The 16,179-nt window shown below is 41.3% G+C and overlaps 1 protein-coding gene across 1 annotated transcript; it reads left to right on the top strand.

The window, feature by feature from the left end:
• The first annotated feature begins 5,435 nt into the window (after positions 1-5,435).
• On the top strand, positions 5,436-15,900 carry tuft1a (tuftelin 1a). The gene is made up of 12 exons (XM_030749125.1): positions 5,436-5,634; positions 11,161-11,238; positions 12,112-12,213; positions 12,297-12,383; positions 12,651-12,701; positions 12,807-12,890; positions 13,513-13,623; positions 13,735-13,958; positions 14,058-14,163; positions 14,267-14,350; positions 14,560-14,654; positions 14,806-15,900. Exons 1-12 carry the CDS (start codon positions 5,575-5,577, stop codon positions 14,876-14,878), a joined length of 1,155 nt encoding a protein of 384 aa, XP_030604985.1. The 5' UTR covers positions 5,436-5,574; the 3' UTR covers positions 14,879-15,900.
• Positions 15,901-16,179: the final 279 nt, after the last annotated feature.

Genomic DNA, 16,179 nt, shown 5'->3' with positions numbered 1-16,179 from the left:
TGCTCTTGTATTGAAGTTTGTGTGCTAGTGGCAAGTGGGGCACATATTGGCATAGCATTAGCGATTTATAGTCAACAGCCTGTGTTATTGTGAGTGAAGACAGGCTTCTAGCCAGGAAAATTTCACAGGCCGATGCTATCGGACACCTGGAGGAAGGGGGGGGGGCAGGGAATCCATGGGATTTTCTGGTTTTTAGGTGGGCCGCAGCACTCTCGACTTTGGGAACCACTGCATCAGAAGTTGGATACACTGTGGTCATAAAGGAATGGACATGGTCAGCAACCGTGTTCAAGTAGGAAACATGTTTCCAGTTGAGAAACTGCCACTCTTCTTGTCTTTACAAGTACATGACTGAATATTGGTATTTCAAAAGATATCACAGAGTTAGTTCATGTTTGTTTTGGCTGCAGCTCCATCCTTATCGAGAATCAGAGGAGTGTTTTTTTTTATGCGAGTTCTGCTGAAATCTATTACCAGTTGCTATTTGCATCCGGAGCTGGTGAAGCATGCCACAGTTATTGTCACTGCCAAAGAATATAACAAAGACTGTGACTGTGTCCAGCCTCCAGTCTTTATTCAGACTGCCAGCCTGCTTCCTGCTATTCTGGAGCAGCAGCTTTTTCTTTTAGCTTTTTCTACAGCCTAGAAAACCACAAGTGAAACGAATAACTTTGATAACACAGCTTCTGTTAATTTGGATTTACCTGCCCCAAGGCTCAGACACAGTAGCATGACTTACTGGTGCACTTCATTCATAAATCTTTTAATATAGCTTTGCTTTTCTGCTATGGTAAAATGTCTGCAGTCAAAATATGTGGACTAGCTTCTTTTTTCTTTTTTTTTCACCATGCAGGTTCAGGTTTACTAATTTGTTAAATGCACGTGCATTTTCTTACATGAGTGAAGAAACTTATCCTTCATTTATTAACACTGGATAGAATTACAAGAGATTCACACACTGCACTGATAGACGCCCATTTTAAGTTAACACCATTGTTTCATTTGGAGCCTTCTTGAGGTTTTGTGAAGAAAACACCAAATAGAACAAAAATCCATCCATCTTCGTCCACTTATCCAATTCAGGCTCGTGGTGGGGCAGCAAGATACACCCTTGTTGTTGTAATCTGTGCCAGAATAAAACAACAATCTATATTTTTTAAAACTGCAGATTTAGTTGATTGCAGAGGCCACAAGTGAGTGCCAGTGTTGTTTTGGCTTCTTGTGTCTGCTGTTGCATAATCGTTTTTGTTCATCGTGGCTGCCATATGCATCAGGCAGAGCGGAATCAGCCGCAGCCGATGGGCTGATAGAAGAGTTTATCAACATAAACATACATCCATGTGATTACAGGGTTCAATCAAACCTGGATGAATTGTTTGGGTTTTCTCTTCTTTACGTGTGGTACTTCAGATTTCTGTGCAGTGCGCTGACTCAACACATGTATTCTCCAGTATCTCAGGCCAAATGCTGACATTGTGCACGCTGATGATGCCAGTAAGAGAACAAAAGATGAGCCAACAAGCAAGCGAGACTAATATTGTTCTGAAAGACACTTTTCTCAGTTGAATCTGACATTTCACAAAAACAAAATCAGAAGATAAGCAGAACTCAAGTGTTTATTGTTAATATTAATATTAAAGTTACATTACACCATGGCTGCTTTAGAGTTGAATGTGAGCTTTCACAGGGTTCACAGCAGAGAGTGTGAAAATCCTGAAACAATAAAACCTCTGCAACACCCTGACAGACTTAGGTCTATTAATAATGTCTGTTTGTCGAACCTCTAACTGTGCAAATAGGATTATGGTGTGTAATACAGGTTACTACAAATAGGCCAGTGTCTTTGAGCTGGCACTGTGATGGATAGTTTTTGTGGGTGCCAGGAGCACCACCGGGTTAAGGCATGCCAGGAATGTGTGGAGTCCATGTGAAAACAAGTTCAAGGAAGCTTCTACAGAGCTGAAATTTAAGTGAAATAATGAAAGGAGACAATCAGCAAAATCTCTTCACTGTACTGGGAACAGATCCATGCCTTTGAGGCAACATTTTTATTTATTTTATGAATTTAGGAGTTTGTTTTCACTGGGTTGGTATCAAAGTCAGCACCCTGGAGGGGGCACTTCACCAACACCCTGGGTTATTTATGTCTTTACATCCTTTTTGGCACATTGGAACAACAGACTTTAAGTCTCTTGCTGATTTGAACTAAGTTATTTTACTTCCCGTGGAGCTATTGTGTGATTGATCTACAAAAGATGTAAAAAAAAAAAAAAAAGTGCCATTCTTCGCCTTCTTACGGGGAACTGAACATTAAAATATTTTCTTGGAACAAAGTTGTTGGCATGAAGTCACGCCTTTAATGTTTGCTGTAGGACCAGATACCCCAAACCTGGACAGCTCCGACATGTTGTGTACATTACCTGTTTTGCTAGACTAGAACATACTTTCCATGGGTGGGATTGGGTTTCCATACATTTCCTGTTTTCCAGGCACAACCTTAAACCCGAGAGCTGCTACACCAACGGACTGGGTGTGTTGAGTTTTGAAAGCGTGGCGTGTTTGCTGTTACGTATGGCTGCTGTTGAACGCAGTCGTGCCACAGGTGTAAAAATATTTCCATCTGCCCGCAGGTGTTTTCATGTGTACAAATACAATAAAAACAGTGCATGAAATTATCAACACATGGTGACTAATGTGCTTTCAGTAGTCCTGTTGCAATTACAGTGCATGATTAATAAAAAAGATAAGGAGTGGAGCAAAGACTGTCATTATACAGTGCTATAAAAATGCCTATTCTTGTGTTCAATAACACATGAGGGCTGTGTCCAGAATCTGAGCTCATGATACCAATAAAGACTTTTTTTTTTCTCTCTCTCAAAAGAGACTCAACCTTTTTCACTAACTGCTCAAACCCTCATCCCATTTCTCTACTTGTTACCAAAATGAGTTAAATGGTTTCTGCTGGTATTATTTATAATTCAGTAAAGAAATGGTTATTTTGTTTCCTAGAAGTAAACTCATTCAAACTCCAGTAACTCCAGAGAGACTCATCATTTTTATCTGCATGTAAGGACGTGACCTCTGTGTCCTCAGCGGTGAGCTCAGCCCTGATGATAGGAAATGAGCAGAAAGGGTGGACAAGCCATTGTTTTCCATGTGTTTCACTTTGCTAATCTACAATATGTGGCTACACTTAGTGACATTATTATTTTCAAGAATGTTTCAGAATGCTTTTTAAATCAGAGTTTTTCGGTGGAATCTATGTTGAACCATATTGGACCTGCTGGTGGTGTGGGATGGACAAATCCAAACTAACTAAAATGCAGGTCACGAATGCTGAGGGAAATGTTTCTGTTTCTAACTTAAGAAATACACACATAGATTTGGCATTGAGCATGTAAAGAATAAATATACTATATTTCATTTATAGTTCTCGCCTCCTACTCCTTAGCCAAGTAGATACAGTAAGCACAAAAGGAAGGTTGTTTTTTTTTTTGCCTTTTTTTTTTTTTTTAAACACATTTGTGTTTCCCTTTTTCTGTCACAAAAGCCATTAAAACTGTTCTCTGGTTATGTCTGGGTTTCAGCAGGGACCCTTCTACAGATCAGCACTTTTCTTGACTCGCTTGTGTTTGTCCTATTGAGGTAGCCATGGAACTTTTTCATTTAGTCCTCTACAAAAAACCAAAAAACCTTCAGTGCAAACACACCCTTCAGGTTCTGAAAACACAAAGTTCATTATAGTGTACATATAGTGTACATATTTTAAGTTGGCACAAATTCCAAGCAGACAAGAAGCGCGACTGTATGTACTAGCAGGAATCTGACTCACTCCGTGGTCTCAGTCTCAGGCGTGAACGTATGAAAACATAAACTCTCATAACAGTCAACTGTCTGATCTCGGGATCAGTCTGTCTGAGTGTGGTCAACGGTGTGATGTAAACACGCAATTATGGCTGATTGTTGGGTAGCACATTCATTAGGTGTAGGTGTGCTGGTCTTCTAGTTTTGTAGATGGGCGCATTTGGAGGAACCTCATTCCCAGTGATAAATCAATGATTAGTTAAAAAACAATCACTCTGATATAAAGATTAACTACATTCTTGGTTAGTGATGTGGTGTAGAGTTTGAGAAATGATTACTTATTAAAAATCCAGGTAACGTAGATGATTTTGTTAATGTCTGATAAGCTGAAATATTTTTCCCTGCTTTTGTGCTTGTGTCCGTTTCTGCTCCTGTTTCAAATTCACTTTACGCCATCCTTTGTATATCACGCTGAGCTGTTGTTTGTTCCTAAATGCCACTAAAGTCGTCATCCAATTTGAGATCTGGGCAGAGCTGGATCAGCTGCTGCTGCATCAGCTACATGCCAGCAGAGGAACGCTCGCTCTGCTACTGATTTGCTCTGTCACAGTTGTGCCTTCGGGGTGACACAACAGAAATCTGCAGCCCAGGTTGTGCAACACTACGAATTCTGCAGGAATGTTTTGTAAGCTTTAGATTGCATGTTTTACATTGCTGTTGAAAATCTGCTTAGCATAAAGGAGTTGATAAAGAAAGAAAGAAAACAGATGTACCTTTTTTGTCAAGCTGTTGGAAGTTCCCGAACAAGTTGTTGTATTATTTTATGTAAATAGAATTGTTATGAACCTTTTTTTAATTTATTTTAACTGTTGCTCTAAGAACAGATTGAACTGAATGGTGTGTAGTTGTTAATCTCAAAACAGTATATCAATATTTATTTTATTTAAAGGGGGCAGTGCAAATTTATTAACATGAGCACATAAGTTCATTGTGTACATATGCCAGATTTGCTCATACAGCCTAATTTTCATCTCCAGTCCCTGGCAGGTTGATGGCATTTATAGACATTAAAGGAAAGGTTCAGGTTATGGCACCATATTAAAGTAGCTTATTACATTCAGTTTTATTCTTTTATTTAGCTTTATGGCACTATTTTACTTTTTTGGGGCCATCTTATTGCATTATATTTGGCATTAGTGTTATATTGACATTTGCATTTGCAGTCACATGTCAGTTTTGCTGGGAAAAGTTAATTTTAAAAAATAATAATCACTAAATTCAGTCCCTTGCTTTGTAACCTAATAAGGCTCTGCCAGAAGTTCAGCCTCACTTAATAATTCACTGAGCAGTGTGCGCACTGGACAGCATTTAAAGAGGAGCTGCCTGCCGTAGCTCAGCAACGTTCCTCTGTTTCCTGCCTTTGCATTGCTCTCTGAACATCGTGTAATAATCGTGATGTAAAGTTTTTACATGTTGTTGTCCTAGAAGTTGTTGTACCGGTGCTGACCCTCCCCTCACAGATATTCCCGATTCTCCCAGTTCCCTATTTGGCTGTTTCGGTCTCTCTGTGGGCGGGTTTCGTGGCGCACTCCCACTGTGACGTGCAGAGAAAAGTAGCTGCGCAGCGCTGCGAGGCAATGAATACCCCACGCACACGTACCGGCCCGGAGATTGATAACAGTCACTGACTGACTGCTGTGGCCAGAGAGGCACCGAAGCGTTTTATTCTTTATTTATTGTGTGTGGAGTGTTTATTTATTTCTGTGAAAGATGAACGGAGTGACGAGAAGTCTGTGCACCTTTGAGGACATCAGAAGTCAAGAATATGGGGTAAGTTTACTATATTTTTGCTCGTAGGCTTACGTGTATTTTTGTGTCTGTGTGTGAGTTGTCTGTGTGGATGCGTAATGAAGTGGGTCTTTAAACAAGTCTATCCTTTTTTAGTGTATTTCTTTTTTCTGTCTGTGCTCTGCTTTATAGACTGGGTTTGGTGCTCTGTGTGGCTTCATCTGCTCTAATTGCTGTATTTACTGTCCCTGGCTTTGTTGTAATTAAAGTATTAGCCCGTCACCCCCCCCCCTCCTCGTACCAGCAGCGACAAGGCCGCAGCTCAGTATTAATCCAAATAACATCTGTGTCTGTCAAAAGTACCTTCTGGCCACATCATTTAAAGGCTTACAGTTGCACTTGTGACAGACAGTGAAGGCAGCTCAGGTCCTGAAGGTTGTGCTTGTGCAGTATGTGCACCACCTGCGCATGTGAATGTTTGATCAGCGGTAATCATCAGCTGCACTTCACATCCACTGAATGGGCTTTGTCTGCTTTCGTGACAGTAAAAACGTTAATCATTTACCTCACCTGGGAAAAAAAAAAAAACTGTTGACCTGCGCTGTAGTTTGAGGTCACCGTCCACCTCAGCACTCCCAACTGCTGAGCCTCACACATGCCATCCACTGAGCTCATATCTAATGATTTGACAGAAACATATAAAATATGTTAAATAAAATCTAACAGGGTAGAAAAGCTGTCAAGACAACACAGTTGTAGTTTGTTAGGTTGCACTTATTATAGGAAACAAAGAGCAAGCCAAACTTCCAAGCCACACATCATTTGTCTAAAAATTATTTATTTCATTATATAAAGTCAGATAAAGGTGCTTCTGATAACACATTTACTGCAGTGAGCATAAAAAGAAAGCGAATTATTTATTTTACTTCCTCGCTATCAATCAGATAGTGTATGAATGTCGCTAATCTCTGTCTAATTCATTATTTTTTGTGCATTTGTCTGTAATCTATGATTGACACACAATCTCGCACCATTTGGGAGCCGTTGGTCCAGACCTGCATGTCACTTTATGTTGTGTAACCATAAACTGACGTAAATGTCAAGGTGTACAGAGGGCTGTCCCGCTCACACACACGCACACACATAGGCAATAAACTGACTGGCTGTTCTGAGGAATGTGTCATGGAGCAATATATATAACTGTATGTTTGTCCAGCCTGTGTTTATCTAATCATACGAGACATTTGAACATGCGGCCGATAGCACATTTGCATCAACTAAAGAGAACAGAAATTTATCTTTTAGCAACAGTCAAATAGGCACCCACCTGCAGTATTTGCATCTGATATGGCTGTTCTGAGTTAATGAAGCAGCCGAGGAACTTCCACCCCAGCATACTGTAACAACTGTAGGGTAGTGAAAGATTAGTTAATGACACAGTTATCAGCGACACGTCTGTAACGATACAAGAGGAGGAGGAATGCGCCTGATGTAGCACAGAGAGCCTTCAGTGGCTGGTTTGTTAAGTAGATTTTCAGGAACTGGGATGAGGTGATAAAAATAAAACAAGAGGAACAACTAGCACCAACTCTGGAACAGAGAGTGCTCTAAAGTTAATGCTAGTGACCAGAAATCTTTTTTAAATTTTTTATCTGTGTTTGAAACATTGGTGCTTTCTCTTTCTCGAATAGCAGAATTTATCCAGGTATTATTTTCAGCCCAAGCACTGTTTAGTGTTTTGTGTGCTGTTGAACACATTCCCAACGTCTCTCCTCATCATCAGTCATCTCAGTCAGGAGAGTCTGACATCACCAGCTGGGATGGGCCAAACATGACATGTAGGCACATTTATGTGAGAAACGATTGCAATATGCCAGCGCACACCTGCTTTACATGCCCCACAGACCAGGAAAATTATTGATTGCAGAAATTATAGTGTTCTCCTCTCCTGTCCCGATGACAGCTCCGGGTCCGTGATCCTGGACTGTTGTTTAATCATCACCTGTTCACCTTCTCAGGTTCTTACATGATGGCAACAGTTGGCTCCTCTGCCCTCTTTAAAATGGACTTAACCTAATTTAACTCTTTAGTTGGCGCAGGTTGCTGTGTCAGTTAGACAGTAACCTTTTCACTCCCTAGGAACCACAGATGCATGAACTAGGTCTACAGCTTATGATTCACTTATTTATAAGTTAATCCTCCAGTAATGGTCTAAAATTAGATGATTAATCATTCCGTTTAAATTTTGAGAAGTACTGAATGAAGGTCATCACATAATCCTAGATGACTCCTTCTTTGTAAAGAAAACAGACCAAAAGCCGAAGTGGGTGTTTCATTTACTCTCTCATGTGATAAAGAAAAGCAGTAAATCCCTCTGGAGGCTTGTAAATGCCAAGTTTGTTACCTGAAGAAGCACTGAAATGCCAAATAAGTTATCAGCATGGCTGCGTATTAATTCTATTTTGATTTGAATTTTGCGGTTTCATGTAGCTGAGGCTGGGTGTGAGCGAACATAAAGGTGGCCATATAATCCAGTTCCAGTCGCTGATAAGTTGGTATTGAAACTTTGATTCTCAGTTTTGTTTACTTAATCTTTGATTGCATATTTCCTTGTGTTATTCTGAACAACACAAAGAAACTGTACCACAGGAGACAACGCTGATGTAGTTTGTTAGGTTACACCTATGAGAATAAAAGATTTCTTCAGAAGTCTGTTTATGTTCCTTTTTTCCCCTCATGCAAGTAAGACACTGAAAACTCACCAACAGTGTGGACGTTACTGAAGAACCTGGCTCGGATCACACCTGTCGCTTTAAAGGCCGAGATTGGACAAAAGACAAAAGTGACATCTGCGCAGCGTGTGTGGGAAAGCAGTGCAAGAGAGGGAGAATGTGATTTAAGTTTGCACACACACATATTTGAGGAATTTTTTATTTTTTTTGGAATGCAGGAAGTACACCTGGAGAGACAAGGGATGCTTTACCATTTAAGGGTGTAACACCTGCTCCTACCTCCGTTCAGAAATCTGAACTCTTCTTTTTAAATGGTATCAATTTCTAAGTGTCAAATTCAGAAGCTTTGCGTGTTGAACAGCAACATTCCCAAGCTGCTAGTCTTGGGAATTTACTCATGGTAAATTCACCCCTCATGATTACAGGCTCCTGAAACCAAAGTACGAAACAAAAAAAATCTTCGTATCCTTTGAGCCTTTCAGCCCGCAGGTACCTCGTGATCTTTTGTGTCCATTGTTGCGCACCCAGCTGCGTAGACGCCGTGCATAAAGCTTAGTCTCATGTTTCTGCCGTTATAAAGGTAGTGTGCACTTAACTTCATGTGTGTGTTTTCTTGTGTGCGACTAGCTGTGTATGTGTGTATGCATGCGTCAGCATCCATAAATGCAGCCAACTGGTCCTTTTGTCTGTGTTCCCAGGAAGGCTAGTATTACAGGTTGTGGCTGAAGGTGGAAGGGACAGCATTTTTGTGTCAGGAGGATATAAAAGAGGAAACCAGCAGAGAGACTAAATAGCTCAGAGCTGGGATTAGCAGAGTCTTTGTTTGGTTGTCTGTGGAAGTGCAGAAAAGTCGTATAATGATGGTTTGCTTCTTAACAACCATCCCGCTGTTCTCCTTTCCTCACCCCCTCCTCTTTTCCCCATCCCGTAATCGTGCACCGTATTAGAGCATTCAGACGTCTGCAATCTGAGAGGAAAGCATGAAGAACAAAGGGGGAATTTTTCCTTTCATTTCCCTGAGTTCTGTAGTTGGACCTCTACCAAAACTTTTACAGTATTTCCTCTGGCCTTTTTTTTTTTAAATTGTCTTCACTGTTCATTTTCGATTATTTGATCTCCTGAATATGAGTCCCACATGTTTTGCCTTTCCTTTCATTGCATCCTGAACAGATAACCAGCGAATCTAGCCCTAGACCTTCTCCAACACAACAGCTCTTTATCATTGCATTACGCAACAGAGCGAGCTCATTTCCCCTCATCTGGTCAGAATCAAGATGCAGTCAGACATGGTTTCCAGACAGAAGCAGAGAATAGAAGGTTTAAAACATCATTTTTATTGTCCATTATTGATGAATGTCGTTTTTTTTAATTGTTTGATAAATTACATTAACATATCAATCCAGGTAAATACCTTAACCTTTGACCTTGTTGGAAGGTCCGTACTAGCTGCACTTTCAGTCCTGTTGAATGATTGTTCAAATGCTTTAAGATCATTAAGTTGTATTAAAAGTTCAGAGAAAACACACGCATCTATAATTCCGTGACAACTGGGCGAAGTCCATCCGCAGATGGAGTTCATGTGATTTAATCGATCCTAGGTAACGCCAATTAAACTGACATTTAGGCAAGATTGTTGACACATCCTAAAACATTGTTTTTGAAAGGTAACACAAACTAGGTAGGGCTTTTTTTGTGCTGCACAAAGTGCAGCAAAAGAAAACAAGTTAACTATTATCATACAAGTGGCTAAACAGGGCCAGACACTCCCACTCAAACACACCAGAGTGCAGGTGCGCACACACAAACAAACACAAATGTAGAAATCAAAAATGTGTGTGTGTGTGTGTGTGTATATATATATATATATGTGTGTATGTGTGTGTGTGTGTGTGTGTGTGTGTTATTATGTGTGTGTGTTATATATTGTGTGTGTGTGTCTCTCTTGTGTGTGTGTCTCTCTATCTCTGTGTGTGTGTGTCTCTCTCTCTCTCTCTTCTCTCTTCTTCTCTCTCTTCTCTCTCTCTCTCTCTCTCTCTCTCTCTCTCCCTCCTCGTTCTTGCCGGTGTGCCGGCCTCCCATTGCTTCTGTTTTGAGTTGTTTGGCGGACACAGTGAATACCCATGGGAAAATAAACAGAACAAGTTGTCTCAGCTGGAATGAGAGTTATATAATGTCTCTGACCTCCTCCCTCACATCCGCATGCTTGCATTAGCACAGACACTTAAAGGTCACTGCTTATTAGAGGCTTCCCTGTGCTGGAAGACGCACACGGAGTAGCATCCTGCTTGAGAATCGTTCTGTTAAAGAGACTTTTCTCCTGTGACTAAAAGAAATATCCATGTGTTTTGCTCAAGTATGGCATCTGTGCATTGTTTGCCCTCTGACTTACTCCTCCTTCTTGTATTGTTAGTGCGCCATACAGTTTATTGCTACTGTGAGGTTATGTTGCTATGGAAATATTCCATCTTGCTTGAGGTTACATTTGCTGCCTGCTTTCCCAGAAATCCAGCCACTGCCCCCAATTGGCTGTGAGCATATGGACGGTTTCCACTTAAGTCCCTCTGACGTCCGTAGCACTCAGTTTAAATCAAACAATCTGTCTCTGTGCAGCTGTGAAAAAAGTTTTGCTTTCTGTCTGATGCTCATACCTCACTTTCTTACTGGATACTCCCCCCTCTGTCCCTCCTTCTCTGTTTCGCTCTGAGTATGACTCAGTCTCTCCTCCTCTCTTTTTCCCCTCTCCTCCTCAAAATAGTCCTCAATCAGTCTCTCCATCACATAACGGTCTCTTTGTGGCTTCACTTCATCAAGCTCTTACTTTCACTGCCTTTTTCAGGAGGGGTGCAGGCGACTGCGGCTCACACTTCACGACCAGAACCAGGTGGCTCGGAGCATAGAGCAGCACAGGGACAAGGTAAGAACATCTTGCACCTGATAAGTTCTGGCCACCAGAAAGGCCAGCCTGGGCATTAGAACATCAGCAGATGGAAGAGCTTAGCAATGAAAAGTAGTTTGGAGTGTGGTTTAAAATATTATACTTTGACTTTTTTTTTTTTTTGAATAGATTTTTCACCTATTTAAATTTGTGTGGTGGTAGACATGATAGAGAATGTATTTATTGGATGAGAAAAGAAGTGTTGAAGGTGGATTTGTTCACTCCGTATTTGGATCTGAAGATTCAGACAGTTAATCTTCTCTATGATCCTTAGAAATTAGCTTTGAAAAAGAAAAAAAAAAAAAAGACACCAGTCATTTATAAACATGCCATAGCTGCCATCAGGCTTTCATTATTGTGGTTCCCACACTCAGAATGTCTCAAGACAGCCATTGTTCTACCAAAACCAGCGGGACCACCAGAGCAGCAGTTGCATAACATGTCTCCATCTTTTTCTCTCTGTGCTTATGGTTTTGACCAAGAAGCACCAGATGTTTATGGGTTAGTCTCCATAGTGATTAGTGCGCAATGTTTCTGGCTCCTTATTATAGAGGCTCGTAGTCTGTCACACCCACACAGACAGAAATGGCTCTGCATAAGACCGCATATTCTTCATTTTTGCCTGTTAGCAGTTTAATTTCATCAGGCATGCAGATGTTCCTGACAAACATTTCATAATTATTACTCTGATTCAGTTCTTACAGATCCCATGTTGGAATGTTGATCAGAAACACAGCCAAACCTTTGTTGTCATCTCCACTCGTGCTTGCATTTAGTTGGAAATTCATCGAGCCTGTCTGCTCACACAAAAAACCCCAATTGTAAACTCCTCTTATCTCTGTTAATCTCCAGCCTATCGGACGAGCTTTTGCGCTGGTGCAGCCAGCCAATGAGAGAACAGCTTTTACCAGCGAACCGGTCAAATCCACAGAGGAGCAGGTAGAAGTCATCAAGGTAGGGTTCTTTATATTTGTTTTCTTTTTTGTATTCTGCTGGTGTTAAACCAGCATACACATTCATGTATCTCCTCGTTCCAGGTGTATCTAGAGGCCCGCAAACAAGAGCAGCAGAAACACCAAGAGAGCCTGAAGATGCTGTCAGATGAAGTTTCACAGATACAGGAGGTCAGTCTCTGGACAGTATCTAACTGAGAGTTTCACAAACGCGCACAGTAATTCTACAGTCTCTGTCGTTCCTATTTCGTTTCTTGTGTAAGAATTTGCATCATTCATCCCCAGAGTCCCCTCGGTCACAGGATTCTACCCCTTTCTGTTGTGATTCCTTTCAGCTGATGACTTTCCTTTTGTTTGTCTGTTGGTCAAGTAGAAAATACAGATGTTCAAATAATATCATAATTTATGACAATATTCCTTTTTTTTTGTGTCACACAGGTGAGGTATTGCCTGAAGACTTTGAGGGAGCAGATGGCGGCCAAAAACAAGGTAGGCCATTGTTAACCTAGCATCCTGTGTGCTCGATGGCATTTCCTTCACCTCTCCCTCACTGTCTTTAATGCTTTCCGTGTGCACTTCCTCTTATCTGTCCAGCCGCACACAAATGGGTGGAAAGTTGGAATCCCCTTCAAAAAGAGCACCTCATCTGCTAAAGGAGGAGCTAAAGATGACGGGCAGGTGAGCAAACTAGCATGCTTTTATATATCAAGCATGTTACCTTGTTTGTCTTTTTTCTATGGGCTGTTTTCTATGAGGTGCCTGTAAAGCGATCACCTCCCGGAGGCTCACAGACAGAATGAGGTGTAACGTTAAACAGCAGTGTCATAAACAAAAAGCAGCTACATTTACAGCACCCCAGGGTGTATGAAAATGTGCGAAGAGCTGTTCCAGCACACTATGTACCGCTTGCCTGTTACTGTTATTGTTTTCAGGCCCCCCCCCTTCATTCCACACATGCTTCATCCTTCGCCGCCTTTAAACCAGACATTGCATCCACTTGCTGTGTGCGTGTGAGCAATGTTTTGCACAAACACAAAAAAGTGACACCATTGTGTTTGGTCTAACTGTTTTTTGCACCGATTATAGCAACATTTGTGACTCACACCACAGCTTTAGTGTGGCAGAAATACGAGGCAAACACCGGTCAGGTTCCAACTCCAGTGACGCACGCTGACACGCCTGTTTTCTTCGTAACAGCCACACCCACAGCTTCTCCGAAACTGAGCCAAGATTGTATATTACATCATGATGAAAACATGCAAGTACTATTAGAGTAATCCAGTGCTTTATTCTCTATTAGGATGTGGATGACGAAGTAGAGAGAGCCAAGCTGAGAGAAGTCAGCAAGCGCTTATATGCACAGCTGCAGGAAGCAGAAAAGAAACACCTGGAGGAGAAAGACAGACTGCAGGTAACACGGACTTATTTTTACATTCATCATGCATTACTGCGGACAATATTTATATTTATATGTTGTATGAAAGTGATATTTAGAATAAATCAACCTCCTTGACCCATCCAGGCTGAAGGCAGCAGGCTTAGAGAGCGTCTGAGTGACCAGGAGGACAAGTTGAGGATTACAGAAGAGGCCAGCGAGAAGAAAGACAAGCGCATCGAAGAGCTCCAGAGGCTGCTGGGAGGAATGGAGCAGGAGAGCGCCACACTGCGGGATGCCATCCGCAACCGTGAGGATGAACTACGGGAACTCCGGAAGATCAGAGAGGAGGGCCACAAAGGGGAGGAGAGGTCAGCTAATACACACACACAACCAAAACTCTACACTTATCAATTATCTGACAATGGTGTGTTCAATAGTTTGCTGTAAATCTCTGTGTGTATTTTTAGAGCTGAGCAGTTGGAGAAGGAGGTGGCTATACTCAAAGAAAAGATCCACCATCTGGATGACATGCTGAAAAGTCAACAGAGAAAAGTCAGACACATGATCGAGCAGGTGGGATGAGCATGTGTGACTTTATAAAGCAAACACATTGTCTCCATTTTCATGTTTGCGTAGGGATCACTCAGTGTCTGACTGCGTGTTTGTTCATCTTTAGCTCCAGAACTCTCGCATGGTGATCCAGGAGCGAGACCGCGTGATCAAGGAGCTGGAGGAGAAGGTGGCATTTTTGGAGGCTGAGGTGAGGACTGCTTCTCCTGTAAAGCTATATCTGAGGAATTTAAATTGAAGGGTCAGAGTAAAAAAATGGATGTGCTGAGCTAATCTCTGCAAAAAGAGAGAAGATAAAAGGAGAAAAGCTGAAGCCAGTGTCTGTTCTGTGTTTATCATTTGCACATTTCTTTCCTGCTTTTATTGTACGTGACCTCTGAAATCTTCCTGTGTGCACAGAACCGAGAAATGCATGACCAAGTGGACTATTTTCTGGGAGGACAAAGGTCAAATTCCTACCTTTCATCAGAACGCAACGCCCAGATTGTCTACAGGTGACTTATTTTTGCTCATATTTCACCTGTAAACACTCCAGAATGCTGATAGGTCGCACATCACCCTCGTTTACTTATGCATGGCTTTGGTTAATACACTTAATGCTGTTTACCATCTCAAAAGTAATCTATCTTCCTCTCATCACCACAGCAAACCAATCAGGCCGTCCACTTCAACAAACAAACCACTTCCTTTCATCAAAGTCATCGAGATCAAGTCGTGAACCAGCTGCCCAGAAGAATAAAAATCAGTTACTGTTGAGAAGGGCTCAGAACCACCAATCATCTGTTCGATGCTGACTGACAGCTCCACCAACGACCACGAAAGAATGATTGTTTCCGATGTCTGTGCTGAACATCGGGGACTGCAACAATTTCAACTACCAAACCAAACAGTCTTGAAGGAAAGGGGGGGGGTTCAGCACACGTACGCATTCACACACCGGGGCTTGTGTGTCTGCGCATATGCATAATGAATGGATACGTGTATGGTCAGCTTTAATGTAGATGCATTAGAGACAGTGATGTGCATTTTAAGTTTACATGTAATACTGCAAACTGTGTGCAAGTGTTTTTCCTTGACCTGCTACGTTTTGACCTTTTGAGTTTACAGTGTTTGTTTGATCAAAACAAAACTGTAAGTGCAGGAAGGCGGGAGGCCATAATTCCTAATGACATGATAAAGTTCACATGCAGCAGCGCAGCATCAATAAACCGTAGCTAACACCAGCTTCACGACACATGATGTGAAGAATCATTAACTCGATCTAAATTCAGTCTTTGTGCTCATTACTGACTCCCCCGTGACTGTTCGCTTGCTATGTGAACGATGTGATGCTTTAACATGTAAATACTAACTGTAGCCTATAAAAGGGCGACACCCTGTGATTATTTTATAGGCTATTTATTTTTCTTTGATCTGTTTTTTTTTTTTAAGTAAATATATGGTTGTCAAGACTCCAATGAAAGTATGGCACTTTATGAAACTGTGAGGATGTTTGGCAGCGCTGCTGCTTCAGAGGCGTCCTTATTCTCCATATTTCTTGTAAAGCATTTCAGTTCCCTGTCGGTCACCTTGTTGTTGTACATGTCGATGTGATTTGATGTTTTAATTTCTAGCTAACAGCTTTTTCCTTTGTATTTATTAATATTAAATAAAACCTTAGACAGTTTGATATGAAAGCTTTTGTATGAAGTACATCTTAATCTGTTATCTGTGTTTATGGTTTTGAATAAATCCCTGAAATGAATGGGCTTCCTTTCAGTTCTTACTCCAAAAGGACTAGTGAATAAGGTGAAGTGGGCTCCCTCTGCTGGACACCATTCACATGACAAAAAGTACATTTACTGGTCACTTTATTAGATACACCTGTTCAATAGCCTATTATATGGCAGCACTCAATGCATTCAGGCATGTAGACATGGTCAAGACAGCTGGATGAAATTCAAACTGAGCATCACAGAGTCTGAGTTTTACATTGAATGCCCTTCCTGACCCAACCCTAATGAAGTGTATATTAGGCTT

Source organism: Archocentrus centrarchus, chromosome 16 (genome assembly GCF_007364275.1).
Source record: "Archocentrus centrarchus isolate MPI-CPG fArcCen1 chromosome 16, fArcCen1, whole genome shotgun sequence".
Taxonomy (NCBI): domain Eukaryota; kingdom Metazoa; phylum Chordata; class Actinopteri; order Cichliformes; family Cichlidae; genus Archocentrus; species Archocentrus centrarchus.
This window is presented reverse-complemented; position numbering and strand designations above follow the sequence as displayed.